At 69.1% G+C, this 16,709-nt stretch overlaps 2 protein-coding genes across 2 annotated transcripts; both read left to right on the forward strand.

The window, feature by feature from the left end:
• Positions 1-222: 222 nt before the first annotated feature.
• On the forward strand, positions 223-2,880 carry RPS26 (ribosomal protein S26). Its single transcript, XM_082073726.1, has 4 exons — positions 223-383; positions 2,305-2,482; positions 2,569-2,699; positions 2,788-2,880. Exons 1-4 carry the CDS (start codon positions 381-383, stop codon positions 2,821-2,823), a joined length of 348 nt encoding a protein of 115 aa, XP_081929852.1. The 5' UTR covers positions 223-380; the 3' UTR covers positions 2,824-2,880.
• A 946-nt stretch (positions 2,881-3,826) lies between these two features.
• Positions 3,827-16,706, forward strand: ERBB3 (erb-b2 receptor tyrosine kinase 3; the record flags this gene model as incomplete). Its single annotated transcript, XM_082073700.1, has 27 exons — positions 3,827-3,923; positions 6,619-6,770; positions 6,842-7,028; positions 8,123-8,248; positions 8,325-8,390; positions 8,468-8,586; positions 9,212-9,353; positions 9,442-9,555; positions 9,634-9,754; positions 9,851-9,924; positions 10,004-10,094; positions 10,767-10,966; positions 12,041-12,173; positions 12,518-12,608; positions 12,697-12,851; positions 12,937-12,990; positions 13,088-13,229; positions 13,405-13,524; positions 13,608-13,706; positions 13,798-13,983; positions 14,058-14,213; positions 14,648-14,723; positions 14,793-14,939; positions 15,350-15,447; positions 15,526-15,687; positions 15,889-15,957; positions 16,518-16,706. Coding segments are annotated over 27 exons (3,366 nt in total), but the record flags the coding sequence as incomplete, so codon positions are not given.
• Positions 16,707-16,709: the final 3 nt, after the last annotated feature.

Here is a 16,709-nt window from a genome sequence, read left to right on the forward strand (position 1 = left end):
ACGGGGGGTGCAGGAAACACGTGTTTGTTTCCCGCCCTCCCGGGACTACATCTCCCAGCAGCCCCCGCGGGCGGCGCGGCGGAAGTAGCGTCACGTCTAGCACGCGGCGCGCGGCAGCTTCCTCTCACACCGCGCACAACGCGAATCCCTCCGAGAAAAAGTAGTCCCTCCCGCCGCCCCCGGTTCCGCGGCTAAACGCCGCCCCCACCCCCCCATCGCCCGCCCCGCTGCAGCCGGTGGAGGCGCCGCGAGGCGGTCGGAAGGGTCATTCGGGAGCGGGGTGGCCTCGGGGAGGCGGCGGAGGAGGTTCCGGGCGGAGCACGGGTATATAAGGGCGGCGGTGCGGCGGCCGGATCCTCTTTCGCCGCCCCGGCAGCGAGATGGTGAGAGCGGGCGGGGACGGGGACAAAATGGGGACAAACCGGGGGGAAAACGGGGGCGTGTGGGGCCCGGGGGAGCTTGTGGGGCCCGGGGGGGGGTGTGTGGGGCCCAGGGGGTGTTTGGGGTCTGGGGGGGGCGCTTGTGGGGCAGCGGGAGGCCGAGGTGGGGGCCGGGGGGTCCCTATAGGGTCCCCCCATACAAGGTGGGACCCCCCCATACAAGGTGGGACCCCCCCCGTGAGCAGCGGGTGGTATTGGGGGCCCCCCCAGAGTTGGGGGGGGGGGTTGGAGGGGGCAGGACACTGGAAACCCCCGCCCCGGGATTGGGGGGGCCACTGGGGGCTGTTTGGGGGGGGTTGGTGGGTACTGGGGAACCCCCGAGGTTTTGGGGGCTCCTTTAGGGCTTGGGGGGGGCGGAAGGGCCTGTGGACCCCCCCCCCCCGTGACGTGTGGGACACGTGGGGTCCCCCCATCACTTGGGGTGGGACTTGGGGTGCACAGGGAGGTCCTGGGGCCCTCATGGGGCTGGGGGGCACTTGGGGGGAACGTGTGGGTCGCGGGGGTGTCACGGCGCAGGTTGGGGGGTCCTGGTGCAAGTTGGGGGGTCACAGCGCAGGTTGGGGGCTCATGATGCAGGTTTGGGGGGGTCACGGTACAAGTTGGGGCTCTGGGGCAGGTTGGGGGGGGGGGTCACAGTGCAAACTGGGGGATCTGGGGCAGATTGGGGGCTCATGGTTCAGGTTGGGGGGGTCACAGCGTAGGTTGAGGGGTCATGGAGCAGGTTGGGGGTTCACAGGGCACGTTGGGGGGTCCCAGTGCAGGTTGAGGGGTCACAGTGCAGGTGGGGGGATCTGGGGCAGGATGGGGGGTCACGGTGCAATTTGGGGGGTCACAGGGCAGGTTGGGGGGGGATCATGGTGCAAGTTGGGGGTTCAAAGTGCAGGTTGGGTGGTCACAGGGCAAGTTGGGGGGTCACAGGGCAGGTTGGGGGGGTCCTAGTGCAGGTTGGGGGATCACAGTGCAAGTTGGGGGGACACAGGGCAGGTTGGGGGATCTGGGGCAGGTTGGGGGGGTCACGGTGTAAGTTGGGGGGGTCCTAGTGCAGGTTGGGGGGGTCACGGTGTAAGTTGGGGGGTCCTAGTGCAGGTTGGGGGGGTCCTAGTGCAGGTTGGGGGGGTCCTAGTGCAGGTTGGGGGGGTCACGGTGTAAGTTGGGGGGTCACAGGGCATGTTGGGGGGGTCCTAGTGCAGGTTGGGGGGGTCCTAGTGCAGGTTGGGGGGGTCCTAGTGCAGGTTGGGGGGGTCACGGTGCAGGTTGGGGGGGTCACAGGGCAGGTTGGGGGATCTGGGGCAGGTTGGGGGGATCACAGAGCAAGTTGGGGGGGTCACGGTGTAAGTTGGGGGGTCATGGTGCAGGTTGGGGGGGTCATGGTGCAGGTTGGGGGATCTGGGGCAGGTTGGGGGGATCACAGTGCAAGTTGGGGGGGTCCTAGTGCAGGTTGGGGGGGTCACGGTGTAAGTTGGGGGGTCATGGTGCAGGTTGGGGGGGTCACGGTGCAGGTTGGGGGGGGTCACAGGGCAGGTTGGGGGGGTCACGGGGCAGGTTGGGGGATCTGGGGCAGGTTGGGGGGGTCACAGGGCAGGTTGGGGGGGTCACGGTGCAGGTTGGGGGGGTCACGGTGCAGGTTGGGGGGTCACAGGGCAGGTTGGGGGGGTCACAGGGCAGGTTGGGGGGGTCACAGTGTAAGTTGGGGGGTCACAGGGCAGATTGGGGGGGGTCCTGGTTCAGGTCGGGGCATCACGCTGCAAGTTGAGGCTTCACAGCGCAGGTCGGGGGTCATGGAGCAGGTTGGGGGGATCAGGGGCAGGTTGTGTGATCCGGGGGGGGGCAGATCTGAGGTTTATCCCGTGTGTCCCCCCCCCAGACGAAGAAGCGCAGGAACAACGGCCGCGCCAAGAAGGGCCGCGGGCACGTGCAGCCCATCCGCTGCACCAACTGCGCCCGCTGCGTCCCCAAGGACAAGGCCATCAAGAAGTTCGTCATCAGGAACATCGTGGAGGCCGCGGCCGTCCGGGACATCTCGGAGGCCAGCGTGTTCGACTGTGAGTCCGGGGGGGCCCCCCCCGTGCCCTCAGGGGTTTTGGGGTGACCGCTGACCCCCCTGTTTTATGTCCCCCCCCGCCTCCAGCGTACGTCCTGCCCAAGCTGTACGTGAAGCTCCATTACTGCGTCAGCTGCGCCATCCACAGCAAGGTGGTGCGCAACCGCTCGCGGGAGGCGCGCAAGGACCGGACCCCCCCGCCGCGCTTCAGACCCGCCGTACGTACCGGGCGGGGGGGCACGGGGGGTTCGTGTGGGTCCCGTCTGTCCCCCCCGGCTCTGGTTTGATGGTTTTCTCCCCCCACAGGGTGCTGCTCCCCGGCCCCCCCCCAAGCCGATGTGAGGAGACTGGCTGGATGTGCCCCCCCCCGTGCAGAATCAATAAAGGACCATGCACCGAGACTGGCTCCATCTTTTGGGGCGGGGGGGGGGGGGAAGCGTGTTGCTCTGGGGTTGGGGAGGGGGGTGTTTGGGGTGATGGAAGGGGCTCCCAGCCCCTTTTTTTGGGGGGGCTCTGGGCTCAGCCTGGAGAAGCCATGTGGAGGTGGGGGGCCCCCCATCCTGTGGGGGGACAGAGTCACCTGGAATGTGTCCCAGCTCTAGGGGGGGCACCCTGCACCCCATGCCCCCCCTCTAACATCCTGGGACCCCCCAGATCCAGCAGTGGGTGCCCTGAACCCCCCAGGGCCAGAACTTGCCCTGAGCTGCTGGGGGGCAACACATCGACCCCCCCCTACCCCCCTACCATGGTGCTGGGGGGGCCTGGCCCTCACTATGTGGGGGGGACCTGACCTTTGCCCTGGGGGGCCGTAATGGGGCTGGACACCCCCGTGCTCTTGGGGGCTCTGACAGGGTCAAATTTTGCCTTGGGTGGGGGGCTGAATGGGGCGGGGGGGCACAGAATGACCAGATGTTTGCCTGTGAGGTCTTGGGGGGGGGGCACAATAGGGTCAGGCTTTGCTGGGGTGGGGGGGGCACAGAATGACCAGATGTTTGCCTGTGAGGTTTGGGGGGGCACAATAGGGTCAGGCTTTGCTCGGGGGGGGGGGGGGCACAGGGGCTGCACCGGGGGGGCCGCGGTGGCCCCAGCCCTTTGCCCGTGGGTGTCGCTGCGGTGGCTGCGGGTCCCGGGGAGGGTCCCCAGTTCGGGGCGGGGGGGGGCGGGTCCCGCTGCCACCGCCCCGGGGCGCGGCGGGCGGGTCCCGGGCCGGGCTGCCCGCGGGGGGCCCCGCCCGTCCCGTCCCCGTCCCGCCCCGGCGGCCCCGCGCCAGGTGCATTCCCCCCGCCGCGCCCGGGCACGCTGCACCCGCCGGGCCCTGCGCGCCGGCCCGCGGAGCGGAGCCGCGATGGACCGGGACCGGCCCCGGGACCGGCTTCCCGGGGCGCTGCTGCTGCTGCTGGCGCTGCTGCTCCGCGCTCCGGTACCGGGCTCCGCGCAGGCAGGTGAGCACCGGGACCAGCACCGGGAGCGGCACCCGCGGAGATCCCGGCAGGACCGGGGGAACCGGGGCTGCGCGGCGGGGGCGGGCACCGGGAGGCGCTCGGAGGTCCCGGGACGGGCGACGGTCATGGGAGCTCTTGCGTGGACGGGGGTCTCGGGGGTCCCGTGGTCTCGATGCCGTCGCTGTGCGATCCCGGTTTCAGCGGCCGCCCGGGACCCCCCGCCCCGGTCCCCAGCGCCGCCACCGGGGGGATCCCAACGGCCCCGGGGGCACCGGGACCGGCAAAGCCCCCCCGGGCTGTGGGTCGGTCGGTGGCATCGGCGGGGCCGGGACTCGGTGTCCCCCCCCCCGGGCAGAGGCACCTGCGCCCCCCGCAGCTGCCGGGGCCGATTTTGGGCTGCGGGAGCGGGAGCCGCCGGGCGGGGCGGGACCCCCGGGGGTCCCCTCGGAGGGGTCCCGGTCCCCAGCCGCCCCTCGCCCTGTCGCGGGGGCCGCGGGGGCCGCTCCCGGAAGGGCCGGGCTCACCCGCCGGTTGTTTTTCAACCCCACAAGGAAAAACACCGGGGGGGGCGGGACGCGCAGGTGGGGCCGCGTCACCCGCGACGTGCGGGGACACCCAGCCAGGTGCGGGAACACCCGGTGGCACCGGGCGGGGTGGGGGGGGGACCCTCTGCACTTCCGGATTCCACACGCGGGGGTCCCACCGGAGCGGGACCGGGACTCCACTGCCCGCCCCCCCCCCCCCGAACCCCCGTCCTTGTCCCCATCCCCACCGAGCGCCCCTTTGTTCGGGGACAGGACCCGTCCCCCCGCACCCAGCCCCGCTTTGTGCGGCGGGCGGGAGGTCGGGGCTGCGCCCCCCCCCGCACCGCTGTGCCCCCCCCCCGTCCCCCCGGTGCTATTCCTGGCGGCGGGGGCCGGGGGGCCGCGGTGACATGTGGCCGATAGCGGGTGACATACCGGAGCTGCCAGCGGGGCCCCGCGCTGATAACGCGACGCCGCGGTGGCGCCCGGGGGGGCTCCGGCCCTCACCCCCCCCCCCACCCCCCGGCAGGTGCACCCCGAGGGACGGACACCCACAGCGCCCCCCCCGTGTCCCACTTACCCCCCCGGGGTCATTAGGCGCACCAGTGTCACCCCAAAGTGCTGCTTGTGGGGGTCCCGTGGGGTCAGATCCTGCCCCCCCCGCAGCCTGGGAACATGCTCCCCCCCCCCCGAGCCCCCCGTTGTTCCTTGGGGGTCCCGGCCCCCACTTTGGGCCCCACCGCGCCCATCCCCGGGGTGTCGGGGTGGGGGCCGCGGCCCCGGCGCAGCTGGGACCTTTTTATAGCCACTTCCCTATTAAAATAGCTCCGGTCGGGGCCGGGGGGGCCCAGGCTGTGGCGGGGGGGGGGGGGGCGCTGGCCCCTTCCCATGTGTGCACCGAGCTGCCCGTTCTCTGCCGCCGCCCCCGGGAGGGGGCTCGGGCCCTTCTCTGCCCCCGCACCGGACAAAGGTGCCATTTACCGCCCCCCCCACGCCGGGGCCTGAGTCACGTCTGGGCCGGGGGGGCCGCACCCCGCTGTGCCCCGGGGGTGCCGGCTCTGCCGCCGCTTTCGGGGGGCTCGGCCCCCCCCCCGCCCCGCCGGCCACAATCGCCCCTTTGTGTGGGCGCGGGGAGGGGGCCCCGTCCTGCCCCGTGCACAAAGGGCCCCTGTTTGCCCCGGCGCGGGGGGGGCGAATCGTTAACCCCGGGGCCCCCTTGGCGCCCACCGCCCCCTCCCTGAGCTCGGGGGGACCCAGGCATCCGGGCCCCCCCCACCCCGCGGGTTGTGCCAGCGGCCGGGGCCGAAGTCCGGGTGCCGCGGGTGCGTCGGGGGGGCCCTGCCCGCGCACCCGCCTTGCGCAACCCTCGCCCGGCTGGTTTGGGTGCTGGGGAGGAGGAGGAGAGGGCGGGGGAGCGGCCGTCACCCCCCCCGGGCGCCGCCACCCCCAGGGCGGGGATGGGGACAGGGACACCGCGGGGGCACCACTGTGGCCAATATGGGGGGGACACCTTGGGGGGGCAAGGAAACTGTGGGGGGCACAGGGACACCATGGGGGCACCACCATGGCCAGCATGGGGGGGACACCGTGGGGGTGACAAGGACACCGTGGGGGGGACAGGGACACCATGGGGGCACCACCGTGGCCAGCACGGGGGGTGACACCGTGGGGGGGACAGGGTCACCACTGGGGGGACAAGGACACTGTGGGGGGCACAGGGACACCATGGGGGCACCACCATGGCCAGTATGGGGGGGACACACCATGGTGGCGACAAGGACTCTATGGAGGGGACACAGCCAGCACAGGAGCGACAAAGCCACCAAGGAGGGGACATTGCTGTTGGTCACCAAGGGGAGGATGTGGCACTGTTGTGGGGGGGAAGGACCCCATGGAGGTGACCGTGGCCACCATAGAGGGACACGGTCACCGTGGGGGGGACAGAGTCACCACGGGGGGACACGGCCATGGATGGTACAGGGAGGACCCCACGGAGGAGGTGACCGTGGGGGGGACAGAGTCACCACGGGCCATGGATGGTATGGGGAGGATGTGGCAGGATGGGGGGACAAGGACCCCATGGAGGAGGCAACCGTGGCCACCAAGAGGGGGCCGTGGCCACCACGGAGGGTGCAGTGGCCGCGGTTGGGGACAGGGCGCTGTCCCCACAGTGTGCGCGGGGACGCTGAACGGGCTGAGCGTGACGGGGGACGCTCAGCACCAGTACCAGACGCTGCACAGGATGTACAACAACTGCGAGATCGTGATGGGCAACCTGGAGATCGTCCTCATCGACCACGCGCAGGACCTGTCCTTCCTGCAGGTGACCGAGGGGACACGGGGGGGGACACCTGGCTGTGCACCCGCCCGGGTGACCCGTCCCGCTGTCCCCAGACCATCCGGGAGGTGACGGGTTACATCCTGATCGCCATGAACGTCTTCTCGTCGCTGCCGCTGCACAACCTGCGCGTCATCCGCGGGACGCAGTTCTACGAGGAGAAGTTCGCGCTGTTCGTGCTGCTCAACTACAACCCCAACGCCACCCACGCCCTGCGCCACCTCGGCCTCAACCAGCTCACAGGTGGGACCCCCCGGCCTGGGACCCCCCCATGGGGGCGGGGAGCTGGTCCTGAGCCGCACTGGCCCCTCCCGGTCCCCATCATGGAGTGGTGGTGTCACCATCATGGTCCCCATCCCACAGTGGTGGTGTCACCATCATGGTCCCCATCACACAGTGGTGGTGTCCCCATCATGGTTCCCATCCCAGATTGGTGGTGTCCCCATCATGGTTCCCATCCCACAGTGGTGGTGTCACCATCACGGTCCCCATCCCACAGTGGTGGTGTTACCATCACGGTCCCCATCCCACAGTGGTGGTGTCACCATCATGGTCCCCATCACACAGTGGTGGTGTCCCCATCATGGTTCCCATCCCAGATTGGTGGTGTCCCCATCATGGTTCCCATCCCACAGTGGTGGTGTCACCATGATGGTTCCCATCCTGGATCCCTCCTGGGATGTCCCTTCTAGGACATCTGTCTCCACCTGGTCCCCATCCCAGATTGGTGGTGTCACCATCGTGGTCCCTATCCCACAGTGGTGGTGTCACCATCATGGTTCCCATCCCAGATTGATGGTGTCCCCATCATGGTCCCCATCCCAGATTGGTGGTGTCACCATCATGGTTCCCATCCCACAGTGGTGGTGTCACCGTCATGGTTCCCATCCCACAGTGGTGGTGTCCCCATCATGGTTCCGATCCCACAGTGGTGGTGTCACCATCATGGTCCCCATCCCAGATTGGTGGTGTCCCCATCATGGTTCCCATCCCCCAGTGGTGGTGTCACCATCATGGTCCCCATCCTGGACCCCTCCTGGGATGTCCCTTCTAGGACATCTGTCCCCTCCTGGTCCCCATCCCAGACTGGTGGTGTCCCCATAGTGGTCTCCATCGCAGACTGGTGCCACCCCCCTGTGTTGTCCCCTCCATTGTCCCCATCCCGGGGTAACGGTGTCCCCATCATGGTTCCCATGCCAGAGCGGTGCTGTCCCCTCCCTGCGGGTCCGGTGGAACTGGGGAGCTCTGGGTGGAGCTGAGGAGCTCTGGGGGTACCTGGGGAGCTCTGGGGGTACCTGGGGAGCTCTGGGGGTGTCACAGCCCCTGTCCCCCCCCAGAGATCCTGGCCGGCGGCGTCTACATCGAGAAGAACGCGCAGCTGTGCCACGTGGACACGGTGGAGTGGAGGGACATCATGCGGGACCCCCGCCTGGAGCCCGTCGTGGGGGACAACGGCAAGGCCTGTGCGTGACGGGGGGCACGGCGGGGGGGGGCGACACCCGCCGGCTTGGGGGTGACCCCGCTGTCCCCCCCCCGCAGGCCCCCCCTGCCACGAGAGCTGCGGTGGCCACTGCTGGGGACCCGGCCCTGAGGATTGCCAGAAATGTGGGTGCTGGGGGGGACGCGGGGTGCTGGGGGGGGATGTGGCGGGTGCCCCCCTCGCTGACACCCCCTCCCCGCAGTGACGAAGACCATCTGTGCCCCCCAGTGCAACGGGCGCTGCTTCGGGCGGGCGCCCAACGAGTGTTGCCACGAGGAGTGTGCGGGGGGCTGCACCGGCCCCCTGCAGACACACTGCTTCGTACGTCCCCCGGGGTGTCCGTCTGTCTGTGCACCCCCCAGCTGCACGTGCATCCCTGTGTCCGTCTGTCTGTGCGTCCCCCAGCTGCACGTGTATCCTTGTGTCCGTCTGTCTGTGCGTCCCCCAGCTGCACGTGTATCCTTGTGTCTGTCTGTCTGTGCATCCCCCATCTGCACGTGTATCCTTGTGTCTGTCTGTCTGTGCGTCCCCCATCTGCACGTGTATCCTTGTGTCCGTCTGTCTGTGCGTCCCCCATCTGCACATGCATCCCTGTGTCCGTCTGTCTGTGCGTCCCCCATCTGCACGTGCATCCATGTGTCCATCTGTCTGCACATGTCCTGGCTGCATGCACATCCCTGTGTCCATCTGTCTGTGCATCCCCCATCTACATGCACATCCCTGTGTCCGTCTGTCTGTGCATCCCCCATCTGCATGCACATCCCTGTGTCCGTCTGTCTGTGCATCCCCCATCTGCATGCACATCCCTGTGTCCGTCTGTCCCCGCGGGAGGGATCCCCCCCCCAGGATGGGCACAGGGTGATGCTCTGTGGGGCAAGATGGGTCTGTGCATCCCTGTGTCCGTCCGTCCGAGCCGCCACCCACCGTCCGTCTGTCCGTCCCGCAGGCCTGCCGCCACTTCAACGACAGCGGCGCGTGTGTCCCCCTGTGTCCCCAGCCCCTCATCTACAACAAACTCACCTTCCAGCTGGAGCCCAACCCCGACACCAAGTACCAATACGGGGGCATCTGCGTCCGGAGCTGCCCACGTGAGCCGGGGACGCGGAGGGGACACTGGGGACAATGGGGACACGGCGGGGGGGGGCCGGGGATTGAGCCGCGAGCGCATCCCCGCAGACAATTTCGTGGTGGACCAGAGCTCCTGCGTGCGCGCCTGCCCCAACGACAAGATGGAGGTGGAGAAGAACGGGCTGAAGATGTGCGAACCCTGCGGGGGGCTGTGCCCCAAGGGTACGGGGGGGTCGGGGGGCTCAGTGGGCCGGGGGGGGGCGCGGGACCAGCGCTCACCGTCCCCGTGCCGTCCCGCAGCGTGCGAGGGCACCGGCGCCGGCAGCAAGTACCAAACCGTGGACTCCAGCAACATCGACACCTTCGTGAACTGCACCAAGATCCTGGGCAACCTGGATTTCCTCATCACCGGCCTGGAGGGGTGGGGGCCGCCGGGCCGGGGGGGGCGGGTCAGGGGAGGGGGCTGGGGGGGTCTCGGCCCCCCCCAGGTCACACGCTGACGGCCGCGGCTCCGCAGGGATCCCTGGCGCAACATCTCGGCGCTGGACCCCGAGAAGCTGAACGTGTTCCGGACGGTGCGGGAGATCACGGGTGAGCGAGGGGGCTGGGGGCACCGGGACACCCCCCCAGGGCCACCCTGACCCCCAGGCTGTCCCCCCGCCCCCCCCAGGGTACCTGAATATCCAGTCCTGGCCCAAGCACATGCACAACTTCAGCGTCTTCTCCAACCTGGTCACCATCGGGGGACGGAGCTTGTACAAGTGAGTCCCTGTCCCCGCAGCCCCCAACCCGGTGTCACAACCCCCTGCCTTGTGTCCCCGTGTCCCACATTGTCCCCTGTCCCTGCACCCCACACTGTCCCCATCCTTGCATCCCGTTGTCCCCTGTCCCTGCATCTTTTGTCCTTGAATGTCTCTTCATCCCCTGTCCCTGCATCCCACACCATCCCTGCATCCCATTGTCCCCTCTCCCTCCACCCCATTGTCCCCTGTCCCTGCATCCCTTGTCCCTGCACCCTGCATCCCTTGTCCCTGCATCTCCCATTGTCCCCCATCCCTACATCCCTACGTTGTCCCCTGTCCCTGCATCTCCCATTGTCCCCCATCCCTGCATCCCCTGTTGTCCCCTGTCCCTTCATCCCCTGTCCCTCCATCCCATTGTCCCCTGTCCCTGCATCCCTTGTCCCTCCATCCCGTTGTCCCCTGTCCCTGCATCCCTTGTCCCTACATCCCCTGTTGTCCCCTGTCCCTTCATCCCTTCCCTACACCCCCATTGTCCCCCATCCCCGCATCCCTTGCCCCTTCACCCTCCATCCCCGCATCCCCCATTGTCCCCACCCCACATCCCCCCCCCCACCCCATATCCCATCCCTGGGTGGGTTGGGGGGGGGGGGGTCTGCCCCCTTACCCCCCCCCGCCCCCCCCTCCCCGCAGCCGCGGTTTCTCTCTGCTGATCATGAAGAACGAGAACGTGACATCGCTGGGGCTGCGGTCGCTGCGGGAGGTGAGCGCGGGGCGCGTGTACATCACCGAGAACCGCCGGCTGTGCTACCTGCACACGCTGCACTGGGCCGCGCTCAGCCGGCGCCGCAGCGACCTGGACATCCGCAACAACCGGCCCCGCAGCAAGTGCCGTGAGTGGGGGGGACACCCGGGGACGGGGGGGACATGCATCATCTGCACATCTTCTGGCTGCATGCACATCCCTGTGTCCGTCTGTCTGTGCATCCCCATCTACACGCACATCCCTGTGTCCGTCTGTCTGTGCATCCCCATCTACATGCACATCCGTGTGTCCGTCTGTCTGTGCACCCCCATCTACATGCACATCCGTGTGTCCGTCTGTCTGTGCATCCCCATCTACATGCACATCCGTGTGTCCGTCTGTCTGTGCATCCCCATCTACACGCACATCCCTGTGTCCGTCTGTCTGTGCATCCCCATCTACACGCACATCCCTGTGTCCGTCTGCCTGTGCATCCCCATCTACACGCACATCCGTGTGTCCGTCTGTCTGTGCATCCCCATCTACATGCACATCCCTGTGTCCGTCTGTCTGTGCATCCCCATCTACACGCACATCCCTGTGTCCGTCTGTCTGTGCACCCCCATCTACACGCACATCCGTGTGTCCGTCTGTCTGTGCACCCCCATCTACACGCACATCCGTGTGTCCGTCTGTCTGTGCATCCCCATCTACATGCACATCCCTGTGTCCGTCTGTCTGTGCATCCCCATCTACATGCACATCCCTGTGTCCGTCTGCCTGTGCATCCCCATCTACACGCACATCCCTGTGTCCGTCTGTCTGTGCATCCCCATCTACACGCACATCCCTGTGTCCGTCTGTCTGTGCATCCCCATCTACACGCACATCCCTGTGTCCGTCTGCCTGTGCACCCCCATCTACATGCACATCCGTGTGTCCGTCTGTCTGTGCATCCCCATCTACACGCACATCCCTGTGTCCGTCTGTCTGCCCCCGCACCAGGAAGGGATTCTCCGTGTCCCCCCAGGGTGGGAGCTGTTACCTCTGTGGGATGGGGGACATGTCTGCCTGTCCGTGTGTCCCTCCCTGTGTCCGTCTGTCCCCACGGGAGGGATCCCCCCCCTGGATGGGCACAGGGTGATGCTCTCCTGTGTCCGTCTGTCCGAGCTGCCGCCCCCCGCCCACCCGGGGACCCCCCAACCACGGTTTGTCCCCGCAGAGCAAGAGGGGAAGGTGTGCGACCCGCTGTGCTCCGCCGAGGGCTGCTGGGGACCGGGGCCGGGACAGTGTCTGTCCTGCCGCCACTACAGCCGCCGCGGCGTCTGCGTCCCCACCTGCCACTTCACACAGGGGTCAGGGGGGCTGGGGGGGTGTGGGGGGGGAGCGGCTCCAGGGGGGGCGTGGGGAGCAGGGGGGTGGGGGGGGGATGGGTGCTGGGGTGAGGGGACTGATCCTGGGTGGGGTGGATCCCATTGGGGGTGCTGGGGGGGGAAGGGGCTGGGGGCGACACTGACCCTGGGGTGGGAAGGATGCTGGGGTGGCATTGGGTGGGTGCTGGTGTGTACTGGGATGTTGAGGTGGGCACTGGTGTGTACTGGGATGCTGTGGTGGGCGCTGGTGTGTACTGGGACAGTGAGGTGGGTGCTGGTGTGTACTGGGACACGGGGCAGGTTGCTGACCCCCCCGTGCCCCCCAGGGACACGCGGGAGTTCGCCCAGGGGGGCGAGTGCTTCGAGTGCCACCCGGAGTGCGAGCGCATCGAGGGCAACGTCACCTGCAACGGCTCGGTAACGGCACCGCCGGGCACCCGCGGCCGCGACAGCCGTGACCGCGCCCCCCGCGGCTCCTCACGCTCCGTGTCCCCCCCCCACGCAGGGCGCCGACACCTGCACCCGCTGCGCCCACTACCGGGACGGGCCGCACTGCGTGGAGAGCTGCCCCGAGGGCGTCCTGGGCGAGCGCGGCCCCATCTACAAATACCCCGATGCCACCCGCGAGTGCCGGCCCTGCCACGAGAACTGCACCCGTGGGTGCGCCGGGGGGGCCCGGGTGGGGTGTCCGGGGGTGTCCACGTGGAGTTTGGGGTCTCCGCTCACCCCTGTCCCCGCTCCGCAGGTGCGTGGGGCCGCTGCTGCGGGACTGTCTGGGGGAGGCGCTGCCCGTCTCCAGGTACTCGGCGGGGGAACCGGGGACCGTTGGCACGGCGGGGGGAACACGGAGCCGCCGGTACCGGCCCCGGGAGCTCAGTGCTGTCCCCCGCCCGCAGGAAAACGCCGACGGTGGTTGCGGTGGCGGCGGTGGGGGGGTTGTTTCTCTGCTGCTCCTGCGTCCTCCTCGCCCTCCTCTACTGGCGCAGCAAGAAGATCCAGAAGAAACGGGCGATGCGGCGCTACCTGGAGCGGGGGGAGGTGAGGGGGGGCCGGGCCACGGGGAGCGGGGAGGACCCGTCCCCACCCGTCCCCGCGTCCGCCCGTCCCGTCCCATCCCTGTGCGCTCCCATCGCCGTCCCCGCCCCCGTCCCCTCCCTGTCCCCTCCCATCCTCATCCCTGTCCCCCTCCCCGTCCCTGTCCCCCCCCCCGCAGAGCCTGGAGCCGCTGGACCCCAGTGAAAAGGCCAACAAGGTGCTCGCCCGCATCTTCAAGGAGACGGAGCTGAAGCGCCTGAAGGTTTTGGGCTCCGGCGTCTTCGGGACGGTGCACAAGGTGAGGGGGGGTGCTCCATGGGGTGGGGGTTCAGCCTGGGGGGGGCACGGTGCTCACTGAGACATCCCCCCCCGCCACCCTAGGGCATCTGGATCCCCGACGGCGACTCCATCAAGATCCCGGTGAGCATCAAGGTGATCCAGGACTGGAGCGGGCAGCAGTCATTCCACGCCGTCACCGATGTGAGCCGGGGATGGGGACGGGGATGGGGGGGACGCGGGCCCCATCCTGCCCCCCAGGTGCGATCCCGGGGTCCTGACGCTGTCCCCGCAGCACATGCTGGCCATCGGCAGCCTGGACCACGCGTACATCGTGCGGCTGCTGGGCATCTGCCCCGGCCCCCGCCTGCAGCTGGTGACGCAGCTGCTGCCCCTGGGCTCGCTCCTCGACTACGTGCGCAAGAACCGCGACACCATCAGCCCCCAGCTGCTCCTCAACTGGTGCGTCCAGGTGGCCAAGGTGAGTCCTGGGGGGTTGAGGAGGTCCCCATGGCCCCCCCGTTTTGCTGACACCCCTCACACCCCCCCCAAAAGGGGATGTACTACCTGGAGGAGCATCGCATGGTGCATCGCAACCTGGCCGCCCGCAACGTGCTGCTCAAGTCCCCCAGCCAGGCGCAGGTGGCGGATTTTGGCATCGCCGACCTGCTCTACCCCGATGACAAGAAGTATTTCTACAACGAGGTCAAGGTGGGGACCCCCCTGTGCCACGGGGCACCCCCTCCCTGCCCCACAGCTCTGGTACCCCCTGCATCCCCAGTACCCCCTGCATCCCCGGTACCCCCTGCACCCCCGGTACCTCCTGCATGCCCGGTACCCCCTGCATCCCCGGTACCCCCTGCACCCCCGGTACCTCCTGCATCCCCGGTACCCCCTGCATCCCCGGTACCCCCTGCACCCCCAGTGCATCCTGCATCCCTGGTACCCCCTGCATCCTCGGTACCTCCTGCATCCCCGGTACCCCCTGCACCCCCAGTACCTCCTGCATCCCTGGTACCCCCTGCATCCCCGGTACCCCCTGTATCCCCTCCTCTCTGTGTCCCCCCACCAACGAGGGATGTCCCCTGCACTGCGGGGTGTCCCCCGCTCAGTCCCCATGTCCCCATGACCCCCTCTCCCCGCAGACCCCCATCAAGTGGATGGCGCTGGAGAGCATCCACTTTGGGAAGTACACGCACCAGAGCGACGTGTGGAGCTACGGTGAGCGCCGGTGCCACCCCCCCGGCCCCCCCCACGTCACGGGGGGGCTCACGGGGACTGTCCCTGCAGGGGTGACACTCTGGGAGATGATGACGTTCGGGGCCGAGCCGTACGCCGGGATCCGGCTGGCCGAGGTGCCGGACCTGCTGGAGAAGGGCGAGCGGCTGTCGCAGCCCCCGATCTGCACCATCGACGTCTACATGGTCATGGTGAAGTGTGAGTGTGACACCCTGTGTCCCCCGCCCCGGGAGGGGCCTGGCCTGTCCCCAGCCATGTCCCCATCCCCAGGGAAGGGTTCTGGTCATGTCCCCATCCCCATCCTTGGGGCCACGTCCCAACTCTCACCCCCTCTGTCCCCATGCCCATGGCAGGGTCCCAGCCATGTCCCCATCCCTGTCCCCCTCCCCACAGCAGGGTCCTGGTCATGTCCCCATCCCCATGGCAGGGTCCCAGCCATGTCCCCATACCTGTCCCCATTCCCAGGGCCACGTCCCAGCTCTCAGCACCCCCATCCCTATCCCCAGGGCAGGGTCCCAGCCATGTCCCCCTCCCCAGGGCAGGGTCCTGGTCCTGTCCCCATCCCTGGGGCCACGTCCCAGCTCTCAGCCCCCCCCGTCCCCCCCCAGGCTGGATGATCGACGAGAACATCCGTCCCACCTTCAAGGAGCTGGCGAACGAGTTCACCCGCATGGCCCGCGACCCCCCCCGCTACCTGGTCATCAAGGTGAGCGTCACCCCCCCACACACACCCCGACCCCCCCCATCCGTGTCCCCGCAGCCCCTGATGTCACTGTCCCCGCAGCAGGAGAGCGGGGCCGCCCCCCCCGCCGAGCCCCCCACCCTCAGCGACAAGGAGCTGGATGAGATGGAGACGCTGGAGCTGGAGGAGGAGGAAGAGGAGCTGGACGGGCCCTTCGGCCTCACCGGGCTCTACCCCCCCCGCCCCAGGGGCAGCTGCGCCCGGGTGAGCCCCCCCGTCCCCCCCCCTCTGGGGGGGTCTGGGATGTGCCACAAGGTCCCCCATCCCCAACGTCCCCCCCACGGGACCCTCGTCCCCTCTGCGCCCCAGCAGGACCCAACCCTGTGCCCGCAGTGGGGTGGGGGGGTCCCAGCCCCTGTGTCCCCCCCGCCGTGGGGTCTCAACCCCTCCCGTGTCCCCCCCCAGAGCCCCAGCTTGCTCAGCCCCCCCGCTGGCTACATCCCCATGAACCAGCCTGGCCTTGGCACCCGCCAGGTACTCTGGGGGGGCAAGGGGGTCCATGGGGTGCTGGGGGGCTATGGGGGCTGGCCATGGGGTGCTGGGGGTAACGGGGGGTGATGGGGCTCTATTGGGGGTGGCCACGGCATGCTGGGGTGGATGGGGTGCTGGGGGGGCTATAGGGGTGGCCATGGGGTGTTTGGGACATGAGGAGGGGCAAGGGGTGCTGGGGGGGTTTTGGGGTGGCCACGAGGTGCTGGGGACCATGGGGTGCTGGGGGGGCTATAGGGGTGGCCATGGGGTGTTTGGGACATGGTGGGGGGGACCATGGGGTGCTGGGGGCCATGGGTTGCTGGGAGTCTATAGGGGTGGCTATGGGGTGCTGGGGGGGCTATAGGGGTGGCCATGGGGTGTTTGGGACATGGTGAGGGGAACCAGGGGTGCTGGGGGGGCTATAGGGGTGACCATGGGGTGCTGGGGGGGGCTATAGAGGTGGCCATAGGGCGTGGGGGGGACATGTGGGGGTCCATGGGACACCGGGGCGGTGCGAGGCTGACGTGGTGGAGCCGGGGGGTCCCTCACCCCGTGTCCCCCAGGGTGGGGGGTGCCGCCCCCCCCGGCGCAGCCGCCAGGAGTCGCTGGGCCGGACGGTGTCGGAGTCGTCGGAGGGTCGGGGCACGGGGTCGGAGCTGGAGCCCGAGGGGGGGTCGCTGTCGGGGGGCAGCCTGTGCCGCAGCCTGCGCTCGCGGGGGGACAGCGCCTACCTGTCCCAGCGGGAGAGCTTCCCC

This window comes from Streptopelia decaocto, assembly GCF_964273445.1.
Source record: "Streptopelia decaocto genome assembly, chromosome: 27".
Taxonomy (NCBI): domain Eukaryota; kingdom Metazoa; phylum Chordata; class Aves; order Columbiformes; family Columbidae; genus Streptopelia; species Streptopelia decaocto.